The sequence below is a fragment of the Salvelinus namaycush genome, chromosome 32 (assembly GCF_016432855.1).
Source record: "Salvelinus namaycush isolate Seneca chromosome 32, SaNama_1.0, whole genome shotgun sequence".
NCBI classification, from domain to species: domain Eukaryota; kingdom Metazoa; phylum Chordata; class Actinopteri; order Salmoniformes; family Salmonidae; genus Salvelinus; species Salvelinus namaycush.
Window position 1 is genome coordinate 7,410,363 of NC_052338.1, and position 18,343 is coordinate 7,428,705.

General features: G+C 44.1%; 1 protein-coding gene across 1 annotated transcript; it reads right to left on the reverse strand.

Annotated features, from left to right (window-relative positions):
- Nucleotides 1–11,114: 11,114 nt before the first annotated feature.
- Nucleotides 11,115–16,197, reverse strand: LOC120026781 (neuronal pentraxin-2-like). Its single transcript, XM_038971497.1, has 4 exons — nt 16,110–16,197; nt 15,669–15,919; nt 12,220–12,399; nt 11,115–11,324 (listed from the first exon to the last, which is right to left on the reverse strand). The coding sequence occupies exons 1-4, from the start codon at nt 16,195–16,197 to the stop codon at nt 11,115–11,117; spliced, it is 729 nt and encodes a 242-aa protein (XP_038827425.1).
- Nucleotides 16,198–18,343: the final 2,146 nt, after the last annotated feature.

Below are 18,343 nucleotides of genomic sequence, written 5' to 3' on the forward strand. Positions count from 1 at the left end.
TATAGGATATACGCCTATAGCATGTCTCATAGCAAGTCTAACAATTCACTATAGAGTGCTAGAATGACTTTAAGCAAATTGATGACACAGATCGTTCATGGTGAGAAACAGAATCAATTAGAACCAAAAAATGTTCTTTCAGAATCCCCAAAATGTTGGTCAATTAAGTTGGATTTCATATCTATACAGGAACTTCCTCAATGCATGGTAAAATTAAGAGGGAAAAAAACAGTGTTCCATTGGTTGCTAAGTGTCAATGGTCATACTGTATCTCGAAAGAAACAGCGCCCCTCTGTCTCAGTATGTGTAGCGTATCTACAGTTGTCGGAGGTTTACATACACCTTAGCCAAATACATTTGAACTCAGTTTTTCACAATTCCTGGCATTTAATCCTAGTAAAAAATCCCCGTCTTAGGTCAGTTAGGATCACCACTTTATTTAAAAAATGTGAAATGTTAGAATAATAGTAGAGAGAATGATTTATTTCAGCTTTTATTTCTTTCATCACATTCCCAGTGGGTCAGAAGTTTACATACACTCAATTAGTATTTGGTAGCATTGCCTTTAAATTGTTTAACTTGGGTCAAACGTTTCAGGTAGTCTTCCACAAGCTTCCCACAATAAGTTGGGTGAATTTTGGCCCATTCCTCCTGACAGAGCTGGTGTAACTGAGTCAGGTTTGTAGGCCTCCTTGCTCTCACACGCTTTTTCAGTTCTACCCACACATTTTCTACAGGATTGAGGTCAGGGCTTTGTGATGGCCACTCCAATACCTTGACTTTGTTGTCCTTAAGCCATTTTGCTACAACTTTGGAAGTATGCTTGGGGTCACTGGCACGAAGCCTCCAGTGATGATCCAGGGCAAGAAGCCTCCAGTGATGATCCATGGCATGAAGCCTCCAGTGATGATCCATGGCACGAAGCCTCCAGTGATTATCCATGGCAAGAAGCCTCCAGTGATGATCAATGGCACAAAGCCTCCAGTGATGATCCATGGCACGAAGTCTCCAGTGATGATCCATGGCAAGAAGTCTCCAGTGATGAACCATGGCAAAAAGCCTCCAGTGATGAGACATGGCAAGAAGCCTCCAGTGATGATCCATGGCAAGAAGCCTCCAGTGGTGAGACATGGCACGAAGCCTCCAATGAAGGCCTCCAGTCCGGAGCCTCCAGCGACAGTCTCCAGTTCGGAGCCTCCAGCGACGTTCTCCAGTCCGGAGCCTCCAGCGACGTTCTCCAGTCCGGAGCCTCCAGCGACGTTCTCCAGTCCGGAGCCTCCAACGACGTTCTCCAGTCCGGAGCCTCCAGCGACGTTCTCTAGTCCGGAGCCTCCAGCGATGGTCCTCCAGTCCGGAGCCTCCAGCAATGACGCTACGAGGGTCCCCAGTTCGGGGCTCGCTACGAGGGTCCCCAGTCCGGGGTCGGCGGCGAGGGTCCCCGCACCAGAGGTGCCACCAAAGTGGGGTGAGCCAGCGGGGTCGGCGTCCCGCACCTGAGCCGCCGCCGCGGATAGATGCCCACCCAGACCCTCCCCTATAGGTTTAGGTTTTGCGGCCGGAGTCCGCACCTTTGGGGGGGGGGGGGGGGGTACTGTCACGCCCTGACCTTAGAGTTCCTTTTTATGTCTCTGTTTTGGTTTGGTCAGGGCGTGAGTTGGGGTGGGCATTCTATGTTTTGTGTTTCTATGATTTTCTATTTCTATGTTTTGGCCGGGTATGGTTCTCAATCAGGGACAGCTGTCTATCGTTGTCTCTGATTGGGAACCATACTTAGGTAGCCTTTTTTCCCACCTGTCTTTGTGGGAAGTTGACTTTGTTTAGGGCACATAGCCTTTGAGCGTCACGGTTTGTTTTTGTATGGTTTATTGTTTTTTGTCGGCGTCATTCTTAAATAAAGAAAATGTACGCTCACCACGCTGCACCTTGGTCCTCCTCCTTCAACGGCCGTGACAGTTCTAGTTTTGTTTCATCAGACCAGAGGACATTTCTCCAAAAAGTACGATCTTTGTCCCCATGTGCAGTTGCAACCCGTAGTCTGGCTTTTTCATGAAGGTTTTGGAGCAGTGGCTTCTTCCTTGCTGAGGAGCCTTTCAGGTTATGTCGATATAGGACTCGTTTCACTGTGGATATAGATACTTTTGTACCTGTTTCCTCCAGCATCTTCACAAGGTCCTATGCTGTTGTTCTGGAATTGATTTTCACTTTTTGCACCAAAGTACGTTCATCTCTAGGAGACAGAAGGCGTCTCCTTCCTGAGCGGTATGATGGCTGCGTGGTCCCATGGTGTTTATAGTTGCGTATTATTGTTTCTACAGATGAACGTGGTACCTTCAGGCGTTTGGAAATTGCTCCGAAGGGGGAACCAGACTTGTGGAGGTATACACAAGTCTGTTTTTTTTCTGAGGTCTTGGCTGATTTCATTTTTGATTTTTCCATGATGTCAAGCAAAGAGGCACTGAGTTAGGTAGGTCTTGAAATACATCCACATGTACAACTCCAATTGACTCAAATGTTGTCAATTAGCCTATCAGAAGCTTCTAAAGCCATGACATAATTTTCTGGAATTTTCCAAGCTGTTTAGGGGCACAGTCAACTTAGTGTATATAAACTTCTGACCCACTGGAATTGTGATACAGTGAATTATAAGTGAAATAATCTGTAAACAATTGTTGGAAAAATTACTTGTGTCATGCACAAAGTAGATGTCCTAACCGACTTGCCAAAACTATAGTTTGTTAACAAGAAATTTGTGGAGTGGTTGAAAAACGAGTTATAATGACTCCAACCTAAGTGTATGTAAACTTCCGACTTCAACTGTAGCTAGATGTAGTATGCTAATGTTAACTAGCTGGCCTGACGTTTCGTTGTCCATAGGCTAGCGAGCAAGTATTTTAGCCAGGTAGCGTAGGACAACTGTATGACAGAGTCATAGACCGTTTAGGCAACATGAAAGAGGAGGATGGCAGTGGCATTTCTCTACAAGTAAGGTGAGTCAAATGTTTTTTCTACTTGCACGGGCGCGCACACACACACAAATCAGTTCCATGGACATCCACATTATATTTAGTTTACGTTGATTGGATTAAATAGTTTTTGGTATCTTTTAGTTGTCACTGTATTAGACTAAGCATAGGTGATTAGATTATGTTGAAATGGTGCTGGAATAGTGGAGGCATCTCCTTTTTTTTGCGACTTGTGATAACTCTCCGTGGTTCTAAATGAATAGTTGTTTAGTAGTCTGAACATTTCAGAAACGTTACCTTGCTTGACCATGCTGTGGGTCATGTAATTGTTTGTTATATGCTAAATGTTTTGTTGACTTCACCGGACAGATTTTGCTCTCCGATTTTTGTAATGAAACAAATGTGAGGTTGAATTTATTCTGCCACTGTGTCTTCTTATTGTCTCCCTAGGCCTATCAATCACGGTGTCAAGGCATATGAACTAACAGGTTATAGAGCAAACAACGCAATTATCACAACACATAGGTTGTAATATGGCATTTTTTTCAAAAAATGTTTTCTTCCTCTGGTGATTTTACCCACACACTGCTACTTCCAATAGGTGCCCTTCTTTGCGAGGCATTGGAAAACCTCCCTGGTCTTTGTGGTTGACACTGTGTTTGAAATGCACTGCTCGTCTGAAGGACCTTACAGATAATTGTATGTGTGGGGTACAGAGGTGAGGTAGTCATTCAAAAATCATGTTCAACACTATTATTGCACACACAGTGAGTCCATGCAACTTATTATGGGACTTGTGAAGCAAATGTTTACTCCTGAACTTGCTTATGTAACAGTATAACTTTATGGCGTTCCCTCGCCCCGACACGGGCGCGAACCAGGGACCCTCTGCACACATCAACAACAGTCACCCACGAAGCGTCGTTACCCATCGCTCCACAAAAGCTGCGGCCCTTGCAGAGCAAGGGGAAACACTACTTCTAGGTTTCAGAGCAAGTGACGTAACTGATTGAAACGCTATTAGCGCGTACCCGCTAACTAGCTAGCCATTTCACATCCGTTACACTCACCCCCCTTTCAACCTCCTCCTTTTCCGCAGCAACCAGTGATCCGGGTCATGACACCAATGTAACAGTATAACTTTATGGCGTCCCCTCGCCCCGACACGGGCGCGAACCAGGGACCTTCTGCACACATCAACAACAGTCACCCACGAAGCGTCGTTACCCATCGCTCCACAAAAGCCACGGCCCTTGCAGAGCAAGGGGAACACTACTTCTAGGTTTCAGAGCAAGTGACGTAACTGATTGAAACGCTATTAGCGCGTACCCGCTAACTAGCTAGCCATTTCACATCCGTTACACTTAGGCTTGTAAGAAAGGGGTTGAATACTTATTGACTGAAGACATTTCAGTGACCAAAGATTCTCAGTTTAATCCATTTTAAATTCAGATTGTAACACAACAAAAAATGGAAAAAATCAGGATCTCAAGAATCAATGGGTTTATATAATTAATTTAAAAGTCCCAAAATGGATGTAGGCTAGCAATTTTACGGCAACTTTATTTTCAGTTGTACATACACTGCATAATTATCAATTAGGCCTACAAAAGACACATTGGATATTTCATGCAATCATACTGCACTGACTGTGGCTACCCTAACCTCACACTATCTCAGAAGAGGAGAGGAAGGAAATGTCACTGCAGGGTTCGCTGAGTCCTCACAGATGGTCTTCAGGCTGTTCTTACACATGGTGGCGTACCTACCGGCCCTGTGGCTGTCTCCTTGCGACAGCCGGGCACACAGCTCTCTGGTGTCCCCCTTCTCTGGCTTGTGATACCAAGAAATATCCCAAAACCTGTAGAGGTAGGAGTCTCCATCAGTTTGACTTTTTTTTTAAACAAAATGACCATGTACTGTAAGTACATTTGGTTACTCCGCCAAATAACCATCAATGCAGAATAATGCATCAGGTACTTATAGGAAATGGACGTATGGCAATAAATATGCTCTCTTCATGACCTTAACTCTAGGGACCTCATACAGTAAGCATCCTCATCTGATACTGTCATTTGAGGTAATGTAATCACAGTAACGCAGTCTCGAGTCTCGATACAGGACACCGCGCCAAACGATAAAATTGAGATCCAAACTCAATTTCTGAACGATATTTCTATCCATTTACGGCACCTTTTTTTTTTAGCTCAAGACTACCTTCAGAGGCAAATCTTCTGTAACTTTAAGTTAAGATTCTAAGTTACCCTTTTTCCACCGGGGAGTTGTCCGCCCAGTGCCAGCCCCGCCTGGGTTACCGTTCTTCAGGCCGATCCAGTAGGAGTCTCCCTGGCTCAGCTCCTTGGCTCTCTTCCACGGGAAGATCTGAGAAAAATGCAACACTCAGATGGAGGCCTCAAATAGACACGGCCCCACATTTTCGTAGAACTCCTAAATCTATTATTAACTTTAACTGAGGGTGTCAAATGTAATGTATTACACAGTGAATGCAATGTGTCTAAACATTCATGACTGACCTTATAGATTATGTTCGTGTTTGTGTTAAACGTGTGTAGGGATCATTGGGTGATGGGGTTCATGGCTCTCTCATACTTGCTCCTCCTCACTCTTCACCGTGGCAAGGTTGCCCCCTACAGACGCGCAGTGGTACTGGCTGGAGATCCAGTTCTGTCTCTCCTGGGTGTAGAGGCAGCATCTCTCCCCAAAAGACATCCAACCCTCTGGGCACGGCCTGCACGCACGCTCTGTGAAACAAGATTACGCTATAGGTTACTCAGTTAGTTATAGGGGTAATGGTGAACAGGGGTGAAACAGGTTCCCCATGTAAAATAGGTTTTTCAATCTCTATCATCACCTGTATAAATACAATATTTCCTAAATATATCAATAGAAAATACTCTTAAAACCATCAAGTGGGGATTATTTATGGTGGTGCATGTCTACATCGACTAATCTGATAATAGCTAAAGTAATGCTGTTATTAGGATGCCAGGCCTAGAGCATAGGCCTAGTGTGATGCTACCCAATTTTCACGACTCTTGTCATTGTCAGTCATTTTGGAATTTTAAGTTGATCCTGGTTATCCTTCATCATCTTTTCTCTGCCTGTCCATATATTTAACAGTTTATTGGATTGGAGTATTTTTTCCCCCAGCTAAAAGCAACCTGAATGTCTGTGCTCACCACTGGGGGTGGTGACAGGACTGTACAGGTTGAGTGCTGGGTACTTGTGGAAGAGGAGGAGGTAGGAGTTGTTCAGGGTGTTCAGCTTCTGAGTCAGGTCTTTGAGTCTGACCCCCGCGACCCCTTTGCCATGGATACAAAAGAAGTGAGGATGAGGTAGCATAGAGAGCCAATTAAAAGGTCAAGTTAGGGTTAAAACCTCAAGTCTTGACCTTCCATAACAATGTAAATCAGTGGACTCCTATTTCTGACCCTTGAATCTGTTTAATTAAAAAAATATGAGGTAATGAAACTCACAGTAGAAGGTCTGTAGGAGTGTGGCCACAGTCAGCAGGAAACAGAGCAGGGCCAGGTAATGTGATAACTGTCTGTACTGTGTATGCCACCAATCTGAGAGGGGGAAATATTTCAGCCACATACAGTAAGGTCAGTATGAACATGATGCATACTAAAAAGTATAGCATTATGCTTTTTAGACATCAAACATGCAATAATCTGAACTTGATCTTGATCTTATTTCTTTGGATAAAATGTGCTATAATTTTATGTTCATGGGATCACCTCTCACTGTTGACCCCTCCATCTTTTTAGGATGTAGCTGGCCCGGTTCAGACTCCCCCATTCTCTCCTGGTCTTATGACTCCCATTCCCCCAGAGCAGTGGGAGACTACTGGAGACTGAAAATAGAATCCAGCTCTCCTGAGTTCCAATTCACAAATGAGCTTTGAGACGGTATGTCACCCTTAGCTTCATGACAAGTACATTTGATAGCAAAACCTGTCAGGCCGGAGAAGTTTAGATTATGGCCAAATAACCTTATTCTATTGTGTTGTTTGTGGACGACTTTATGTAGCTTGTGGTGACATTTCTGTTTAGAATATGCGTGGTTGTCCAGGGCCCGGTTACCCAAAAGCATCTCAGGATCCTATGGTTCTAACGATGAACAAAGCCTTAAGATGTTTTTAGGACACCTGGCCCTAGTCTGTAAGTGTTGTCTTGGTCAGACCAATTCAATATGGCACCCAGAATAAAGATGTCAGCAAACAGTATCTAGGCCATAACGGAACGCAATGTACAGCCCCCAAGACTTCTATTCAAATGCCCTCCGTGCTTAGATAACTACTATTGTTTTAAAATGCGTTGCTTATCTATACTTTGACAACTACAGTGTTGCCAGACATTCCCCTTCTCAATAATCCATAGTAATATCTGCTTCCACCGACGCGATTTAGGGGCTATGTTTTGCTTTCAAGCGGACCCATTTCTAGGCTGTGTGAGAGTCTTGTTTTGGCAACTGATAATCCCCAGTTATTTAAGACCGGCAGCCACAGGATTTGAATTCTTCCAACTGCACTCTTATCAGCTCTGTTCTCAACACAGGCAAATATCGAGGCATACACAATTCCTGGGATGTTTAAAAGTGCTATTCAACAAAAACATAGTGTACAGATCCGAGGCTAAGTTACTATTGTGACTTAATACAGGCCACAGCTGTAGATTAGGCCCTGTAGCATTGCTATTGCTGCTGCATATTCCAAACCCAGCCTATATCGTGCCCAAGCTTTTCCAAAACTAAACGTATTTTCGTATCATACTTTGTTTTTCTAATCTGGTAGATAATATGTGATTAACTGCTGATTGCTGCTTTAAAAGCATACAAACAAAGCCGCAGCATTCTGACTTTGACTTGTGTTGGGTCTTTAAGCCGTCATGACGATATAGGCTACTGAACATACAGAACAACCTCCAAAGGCAACTAACACCCTCTTGTGGCAAACAAGGTGGACTCACTGAAGAATTATAATCATGAGTCATGCTGCTGTTTCCTTTGTGTGTAGCCCCCACCCATTACCCCTTTGGTGTTTACAGATCTGTAAAGGGACTGGATAAGTGTAAGCAATATAGCAGTAGCTGCCCTTCACAGTATGCTCCATGTTGGGAATTTTTACCCTGTGATGGCTGGTGTGGGTGCAAGCTTTTGCTCCATCCAAGCAGTAACACATCCGATTCTACTAATCACAGTTTTAACAAACATTATTCGTCTTCATTCACTGCTTTAATTAGGAGGGTTTCTGCTTGACTGGAGCAAAAGCTTGGACCAACACCAGCCTTTGTGGGGTAAGACTGACCACCAATGAAAGAAATTACATGAAATATCCGTTCATGAAATATGCAATAATATTTACCAGAGTTAGTCCATTTATTTCTTGTTTACGTTTTACGATTCATCTTATAATTTTGGCTTACATACACAGGAAAGGGACTTTTGAACAAATACACAGACATGAATAAATAAAAGATTGTTCAATATTTACAGACAAGAAAAACGAATCTATTGAGAATTTCTTTATATACAGATAAAATGTATACCAAAGGCGAGATTATACAAACTTTATGGAAGCAACATAGATTCTGATGGTGAAACTGCATTCAATGCTATGTTTAAACTGAATTTTATCCAATTGTATTAGCATTCATTAATCAATCATCTTTTTTAAATGTAATGAATTAGAAACATACACACAAAATGTTGGGAAACATTACATTCATTTAGCCCACTATCAGGAAAATAAACTGGAGCATGGGGTTTTTAATGCTCATCTTGGCATTATAAACTCTTATAAAACAATCCAGACCACTATGTCCTCTCACAAAGGTGCATTAACAAATATTTACAAACATACTGTAATGGTTGTAATGATTATTAGCAACAAGGGGCTATGTCCAGCCAAGGTCTGTACTATCACCATGGCAACAACAGACCCTTTTACCAAATATTTTTTATAACTAGCCCAAGATAGACCAGAGCCTTTTATTTTCAATGGGAGCAAATTAATCATAGTGGGCAGAACAAGCAAGAATATGGGCAGAACCAAGCACGAGCTAGCGAGCTCCTATTGGCGAATTCTAGTATTTATTTGCATATTTACATTAGGGAATGTCTACTTTGTGAAGTGTGCGTGTGCAACAACTCAAATCGCCCTTGCACTCCTTCTAAACAACACCATTTTTTGAAACTTTGGCAAAGGGTAAAGTTTACAAGACGTTGTCCACTCTGTTTGTTACAGATTACAGAGAACTGTATTGAGATTAAATGTTTCATCAAGGAAAGAATTTGCAAAATGTCAGCCAAAATCCATCTTGCTCCATCTTCTCCCAATGCCAGCCACTGTGCTTCCTCTCATCACCATATTTGGTAGTGAGTGGAAACAGCAACCGGATGCTTCACATTTATACATCCGGTGAAATATCTGTCTCATTGTACTATCTGTGCTTAGACAGTCCGAACTTAATACACTGAAATGGGGGTAAGTAAACTAATAAAATAAAATACATTCCTCATTTGTATGCTTTACAGACAGATAAGGGATGGCCATATACACTGAAAGGATAGACAAGGAAAGGATGTGTTGTTGTGTACAATAAGTTGTACTTACCAAAAATGTAATGGTGTGTATTTGTTTATGCAATTTCACAGTTGATATTCAATACATAGGCTATATTTTTCAGATTTGTATAAGCATTTTACATGCATTAAAAACATAAGACCCGACTAATAAAAAGCAACATATTTTTAGAGCATTACAACATTACATTTGTGTTTCCAAGCTGTTTTGAGTGCATGTGCGTGCATGTGCGTGCATGTGCGTGCATGTGCGTGCATGTGCGTGCATGTGCGTGCATGTGCGTGCATGTGCGTGCATGTGCGTGCATGTGCGTGCATGTGCGTGCATGTGCGTGCATGTGTGAATTTAGCCTATTTGAGAGCATGTGTATGCTACTGACAGCACGGAAATAGTCTGGATCTGGATCAGAGCTCTTCTTGTCAGGTAAATCCCACTGTAAGCCACAGGTTACCATGGAGATGTCAGCATTACCTTAGAACTCTTGACAGCCAGTTAACCTGTATTTATGCGGGCACCTGTCCACAAGTCAGACTTGACAATGTCAACTCTGCTGTTGCATAAAACCTGGCAGCCATTTCAGACACACTGATAGAAATACAAGTCGAAACCAAACCCACAAGTTTTGCTGTGTTAAAACAGACATTCCAGCTTACAAAATGTCCCCTTTTTAACCTTTTTTTTTAAAAACACACGTACTTACAAAAATATGTTTTTGCAAACAGACAAAGCAAACTCCTTTAACCAAAAGCAGAGCACCATCAGCTATTTGTAGATCTAAGTTCCTGTGAAGAATCCAGTGGAATGTTGATCAGTTGCATGTGTGTACAACACAGTAGTAGAAAATAGGCCTCTAAAATCTCTGGTAGAGATGGGACAGGCTAAAAGCCTAAAAACAACATCCCTAGATGAGCTCCTCCATCTTCATGTACAAAAAATACAACGTAATCCCTCACATTCAATCATCAAATCTTTATCAATGTCTTCCAACTCATACACTTGCCATCTGCATGGCTCTGTTTTCAGTGCCTTTAGGTTGTTCATTCCATACTGTCCAAAGTTGGTTTATGAGCATTCTACCTCAGTGCTTTCCTTTTAATCACTGGTATCATCCTGCTCACCAGTCAAAAACAGAAAGACGAACAAATAACATCTGGAGTATTGTGACTTTGAGAACCATATCCAGGCGTAATACGTCCCAGAAAAATGTTTTGATTCTTTGAACACCTGACTGATGAAGGGCTTTGCTAAGGCTGGGGCAAACATGGATGGACCCATCTAGAGACAGGGAATCCTATTACCTGTACTGGATCTCGGGAGCAGCGGTAGTCATAAACATTCGGTTAAATCCAGCCTTTTCTCTTTTAAAGTCCTTTCAGTTCCTCGGCCCAGCGAGGGGGAAGGCAGAACGGAGAGGAAATGGATGGCAAAAATAGCAGAATGTCTCTGCAGCGTAGCGCACAGAGCCCTGTTGCCCGTACAGCTGGTTGACTGACATCATGCGCTTGGTGATCAGACATTTTTAATGAGGCAGAGTGGGGTAGTGCTTAGTGGCAGGGGTCGAAGGGGTATTTGGTGACCCCACCGTGAAGCTCAACCACTGCCTCTGTCCAGGAGATGAGGTCACCGGCCATGTGACCACCACAGGAAGCCTGGCTGTAGATTTCATTGGGCGTGAGAACGCGGGACCACAACTGGAGGTCTGACATTTCGCCCACGAAGGACTGGGTGGCGTCAAATCGGCCACCTAGGGCGTCCTGTTAGGAAAGCACAGCATTATTATTAAGAGTAAAGGCCCACAAAACATGGACAAGAACAATCTATCCCACAGTAAACGATGAAGACGCAATTATTTAAACAGATGTATTTGAGTTTGCCATCTTTTATTCCTTTAAAACAAGGTTGGTTAGTCACCAACAATGTTCTAAAACTAGGCAGTTCAGATCAATCAACCTTTGTTCTTAAACCTTCTCATGACCTAGTGTCATGTTAAGGTTAGGCTTAAGGGGAAGGTTTAACTAACATGCTAAGTAGCAAAAAAGTAGTTGCAAAATTGCTAATTAGCTAAAATGCTAAAGTTGTGCATGATGAGATTCTAACACGCAACCTTTGGGTTGCTATACGTTTGCATTATATGCCCACCCATCCCCTATCCACCCCTACTAACCACCCTACTTTCGTTTTAGCCTTAAGTGAACTTCTGTCTAATGTAACCATACCATACATATCATAATAATTTGTCCCGGATTTACATTTACTATCTTACGTCTAGTCTATGAGACTCTCTTGTCTAGAGCGACTTACAGTTCTTACATTCATCTTTAGATAGCTAAATGAGACAACCACATATCACAGTCACCAATGTACTGATTTCCAAGCTTAGTTTTTGGCAAAGGCCTGTGTCTTCTCAGGACACAACTAGACGATAATCAGCTTTCACATGATTGTATTAACAGCTTTTTGTGTTTGCAAATCCTAAAATGAGCAAACACACAGTGTAAGTGTGACAAGTAATTCCTTGCTGGCAACATTTTGTGTCAGCTGTGGGATCCAGTACTGCTGTTTAGAAATGTACGGTTCCTACCCCAGCTTTTATATGTTCTTCAGAACTTTGAGTATGCAAATTCATAGAAATAAAACGTATAGATGTACCTGTTCCTGGCCCAGAATAAAGACTCCACCAGGCTTGATGGGATGCCACGCAGATAGATTCTCTCCAGATCCCCTTTTTACACCGTCCTGGAAGGCCTCCCAATGCCCATCGTGTGTCGACCATGTCACGCACAGATGTTGCCACTTCCCATCCGTCATTGCCATGGGCAATGTCACTGCCTGTGCAAAAAATAATAATTAGAGGCAATGGCATGATTAACTAATTGCATGATTGGCTAATTGATTGATTGGCTCAATCCGTCTAAACAAAAGATTTCCGTGAGTAAAAAGAGCAAAGTCACTGCCTGTTCGGAGAAAGAGAGATTATTACCGGTTTAATTGACTGTCACAGAACAGGATGTTAGTGTCATTGTCTTGGGCGTTTAGAAAAATGACACCATCAGAAGGTCAATTAAACACAAATCTTGTCGTTTTTTAGGGAGATATTTTGTAAAAGATTTGCCAGGTTTTGTGAATAGGTCCAAACGGCCATCGCATTTCAATTAGTAAGCTTTCTTTTCTTTTGTGTCATATCCTTCAGGTGCCATAGCTAGGCATCTCCCAGGTTTAACCACCAAATCCCCTCTTGTCTGGGAGAAACCCTGACTCATGCTGACGTATGGGCCCAGACCATGTGTCTATCCCCGTGTCCACCCTCTCATTAGACGTCTCTTCACATGACTGTGCTAGGTAAGCTGCTTGCCCTTTGCCCTCTGTGGTCTTATGCCATTAGGGAGGATGATTGATGAAGACAGAGCCACTGTCTCTCAGGGGGCAAGACTAGGTGAGAGCAGGATCCAGGTGAACTGTAACTGTCACAACTGCCTCCTGCCTCGCTCCTTGAGGACAGGAGATAAATCAAATTCCGGTGCCTGATCGGATGAGAGTGGAGTCACCTGACACTGAGGTGTGAGCTTGCTTGCCTTGAGGTGATTGATTTTCCACTTGTGCTGCCAATGGGGCAACTGACTGATAACATAAGCGTCGTCTTACTTAAAATTTTGATTAAAAATGGTGAAACACTCCTTTCTAAATGGTATCAAATCAAATCAAACTTTATTTGTCACGTGCGCTGAATACAACAGGTGTAGACCTTACAGTGAAATGCTTACTTACAGGCTCTAACCAATAGTGCAAAAAAGGTATTAGGTAAACAATCGGTAAGTAAAGAAATAAAACAACAGTAAAAAGACAGGCTATATACAGTAGCGAGGCTATATACAGTAGCGAGGCTATAACAGTAGCGAGGCTACATACAGACACCGGTTAGTCAGGCTGATTGAGGTATTATGTACATGTAGATATGGTTAAAGTGACTATGCATATATGATGAACAGAGAGTAGCAGTGGCGTAAACGAGGGGTTGGCGGGTGGTGGGTGGCGGGACACAATGCAGATTGCCCAGTTAGCCAATGTGCGGGAGCACTGGTTGGTCGGCCCAGCTGAGGTAATATGTACATGAATGTATAGTTAAAGTGACTATGCATATATGATAAACAGAGAGTAGCAGCAGCGTAAAAAGAGGGGTTGGGGGGGGGGGGGGGGGGGGGGGCACACAATGCAATAGTCCGGGTAGCCATTTGATTACCTGTTCAGTAGTCTTATGGCTTGGGGGTAAAAACTGTTGAGAAGCATTTTTGTCCTAGACTTGGAACTCCGGTACCACTTGCCATGCGATAGTAGAGAGAACAGTCTATGACTGGGGTGGCTGGGGTCTTTGACAATTTTTAGGGCCGTCCTCTGACACCGCCTGGTGTAGAGGTCCTGGATGTCAGGCAGCTTAGCCCCAGTGATGTACTGGGCCGTACGCACTACCCTCTGTTGTGCCTTGCGGTCAGAGGCCGAGCAATTGCCGTACCAGGCAGTGATGCAACCAGTCAGGATGCTCTTGATGTTGCAGCTGTAAAACCTTTTGAGGATCTCAGGACCCATGCCAAATCTTTTTAGTTTCCTGAGGGGGAATAGGCTTTGTCGTGCCCTCTTCACGACTGTCTTGGTGTGTTTGGACCATTCTAGTTTGTTGTTGATGTAGACACCAAGGAACTTGAAGCTCTCAACCTGCTCCACAACAGCCCCGTCGATGAGAATGGGGGTGCGCTCGGGTCCTCCTTTTCCTGTAGTCCACAATCATCTCCTTAGTCTTGGTTACGTTGAGGGATAGGTTGTTATTCTGGCACCACCTGGCAAGGTCTCTGACCTCCTCCCTAAAGGCGGTCTCATCGTTGTCAGTGATCAGGCCTACCACTGTTGTGTCGTCTGCAAACTTAATGATGGTGTTGGAGTCGTGCCTGGCCATGCAGTCGTGGGTGAACAGGGAGTACAGGAGGGGACTGAGCACGCACCCCTGTGGAGCTCCAGTGTTGAGAATCAGCGTGGCAGATGTGTTGCTACATACCCTCACCACCTGGGGACGGCCCGTCAGGAAGTCCAGGATCCAGTTGCAGAGGGAGGTGTTTAGTCCCAGGATCCTTAGCTTAGTGATGAGCTTTGAGGGTACTATGGTGTTGAACGCTGAGCTGTAGTCAATGAGTAGCATTCTCACATAAGTGTTCCTTTTGTCCCAGGTGGGAAAGGGCAGTGTGGAGTGCAATAGAGATTGCATCATCTGTGGATCTGTTTGGGCGGTATGCAAATTGGAGTGGGTCTAGGGTTTCTGGGATAATGGTGTTGATGTGAGCCATTACCAACCTTTAAAGCACTTCATGGCTACGGACGTGAGTGCTACGGGTCAGTAGTCATTTAGGCAGGTTGCCTTTGTGTTCTTGGGCACAGGGACTATGGTGGTCTGTTTGAAACATGTTGGTATTACAGACTCAATCAGGGATATGTTGAAAATGTCCGTGAAGACACCTGCCAGTTGGTCAGCACATGCCCGGAGCACACGTCCTGGTAATCCATTTGGCCCTGCAGCCTTGTGTATGTTGACCTGTTTCTAGGTCTTACTCACGTCGGCTACGGAGAGCGTGATCACACAGTCGTCCGGAACTGCTGATGCTGTCATGCACGCTTCAGTGTTGCTTGCCTCGAAGCGAGCATAGAAGTGATTTAGCTCGTCTGGTAGGCTCGTGTCACTGGGCAGCTCGCGGCTGTGCTTCCCTTTGTAGTCTGTAATAGTTTGCAAGCCCTGCCACATAAGACGAGCGTCGGTGCCGGTGTAGTATGATTTGATGGTTCGTCGCAGGGCATAGCAGGATTTCTTGTAAGTTTCCGGGTTAGAGTCCCGCACCTTGAAAGCGGCAGCTCTACCCTTTAGCTCAGTGCGAATGTTGCCTGTAATCCATGGCTTCTGGTTGGGGTATGTAACTACAGTCATTGTATGACACATCACAGTAGGAAACATTATAGTAGGAGAGTGTATGTATGTAAGAAGTGAGGGCAAAGATATCTTCACAAATTGGTCACTAGGGGCACAACGTGAAAGTATGTAAAATAATCAATCATGCTCTTACCTTGTCGTTGACCAGTAGTTCCATGGGGTTGTTGCCCCATTCGATCAGAACCAGTTCGTTGGCCTGTCCCGGGACAGAGTAGGAGAAGGGAGTGCCGAGGCCAGGCCCTGATCCCCCTTTTATCCAGAGGCAGACGGTGAGGGCAAAGATTTCGTTGAGTAGGGTCCTCTTTATTTTTCCATATATGTAGTTAGTGCGCATAGGGAAGCCAATCTGGAAAGCATCCGGACTCTTTGGCTTTTTCCGGGTACCTGTTGGGATACAAGACAGCAAAATATGAGCAATGAACAGCTGATACTGAGTATCTGTACCTGCAAATACAACTCGGCATGCATGATATAACTCGGAAAATAGTAAACAGTATCAAAGTGGGTTATTATCAGAGTTTCAATACCAGGGTCAGTGTTCCTGTGGTTAAGGTGGCTCAGCACAGTTTCAAGCTTGTTATGTCCACGGCCAAGAGGTCTTGGAGCCGGCGGCTTGCTGTTGTAGGATGGACGAGGATGATGGCCATGGTCGTCGTTGCCATGGTGACCATCGTCACGGTGATCGTTTCCATGGTGGTCATCATGGTGGTCATCGTGAAGATCATCATGGTGGTCATCGTGGTGAAGGTCATGATGGTCATCATGGTGTTCGCCATGACGGTCGTTGTCATGGTCATCATGGTGATCGTCATTGTGGTCTGTATGGTGGGTGTCATGGCGGCCGTGGCTACGATCATAATGGCGGTCATAGTGTCGGTCATGGTGACTGTTTTGACGGTTGTTGTGGCGGTTGTTGTGGCGGGTGGGGGTGGGGGTGTGGGTCTCGTGGTGGTCATCATGGTGATCGTCGTGGTGACTGGGTCCATGGTGGTCATCGTGGTGGTCATCGTGTCGATCATCATGGTGGTCATCGTGGTGGTCGTCATGATGGTCATCGTGGTGGTCGTCATGGTGGTCATCGTGGTGGTCGTCATGGTGACCATAATCATGTCCACCATGCCCACCATAGTGATTGTTGAGCTGCTTCTCAAGTGCATTGATTTTGCGTTGCAGGAGGTCTCTCAGTGAGCTTGAATAGGAGCTGGAGGAATTCCTGGCCTGGAGAAAGAGAGAAAATGATTAATAGTTACAATAGGAAATGTTTGCAAGCCTTATTATTAGTCCATGTGCTTGGTTATGCAAACTAGAATATCAGTTGGAATTTATTTCCATAATATGACTTTTTTTGTATTTGTTTACCCCTTTTTCTCCCCAATTTCGTGATATCCAATTGGTAGTTAGTCTTTTCCCATCGCTGCAACTCCCGTACAGACTCGGGAGAGGTAAAGGTCGAGAGCCAAGCGTTCTCTGAAACACGACCCTGCCAAGCCACACTGCTTCTTGACATACTGCTTGCTTAACCCGGAAGCCAGCCGCACCAATGTGTCGGAGGAAACACTGTACAGCTGGCGACCGAAGTCAGCGTGCATGCGCCCAGGCCGCTACAAGGAGTTGCTAGAGCGCGATGGGACAAGGACATCCCAGCTGGCCAAACCCTCCCCTGATCCAGACGACGCTGGGCCGATCGTGTGCCGCCTCATGGGTCTCCCGGTCCCGGCCGGCTGCGACACAGCTCGGGATCGAACCCGGATCTGTAGTGATGCCTCTAGTACTGCGATGAAGTGCCTTAGACAGTTGAGCCACTTTGGAGGCCAATCTCAGCTGAACTGTCTTTGTCTAACACCCTCAAGACATTTGGTAACACTTTCTATAAACCATCAGTGTTATTAAGTGTTACTACTGCTTGTATAGGATATATGCCACTGTGATGTCTTATAGCACGTTTTTTTGGTAACACTTTATTTTTTAGAGCCTGACCGATATATATAGTTTCATTATTCAGTAAATGGGATGGAAAAAAGTGAATCTGAACACTAGCGCCCATTCTCATTTTCATTATTGTCACAATGTAAGAAATCAACATTTGAAGAAATTTCTTGGACTATTACTCTTTTGGATGGAAATTTAGAAGAACTTGGTGTGGAAAAATGTAACTTTTTAATTTCCCTGTTGTAAAAAACTAAATCGGCAGATATATTGGTGTTGGTAAGTTTTGTCCCACAAAATATCTGAATCGTTATCGGACCCCAAAGAAAACATATAGGTTGGTCTCTACTTTCTATGAACCACCGGTGTTATTAAGTGTTAGTAGTACTTGTATAGGATATACGCCTATAGCATGTCTTATAGTAAGTCTTACAATTCCTTAAAGAGTGCTAGAATCACTTTAAGAAAATTGGTGAGAAACAGAATCAATTAGAACCAAAAAAAAATATTTCAGAATCTCTAAAATGTTGGTCAATTAAGTTGGATTTTGTATATACAGGAACGTCCTTGATGCATGGGAAAACAAAAAGTTGGTTGTTAGTGTCAATGGTCATATGTCATACAATCACTCAACAAGACCATCTCCTAGGCTTCGTGAATTCCCATGGGATCAGTGCAATATATCCTCTAGGGTGAGAGTCAGGATAATTAACTAATCAACTTAGGTCTTCCTACGCATGCACATGGATGGAGCTTGGGCTGTAGGCCACTGATATCCTCACAGCGTGAGAGAAAGCTGGAGCACCCTTTGTCGTGCTTCATTTCAGGTCAGTAGCGAGACACAGTGCCCCGTAGTGACGCATAAGATAACCTAAATGCACA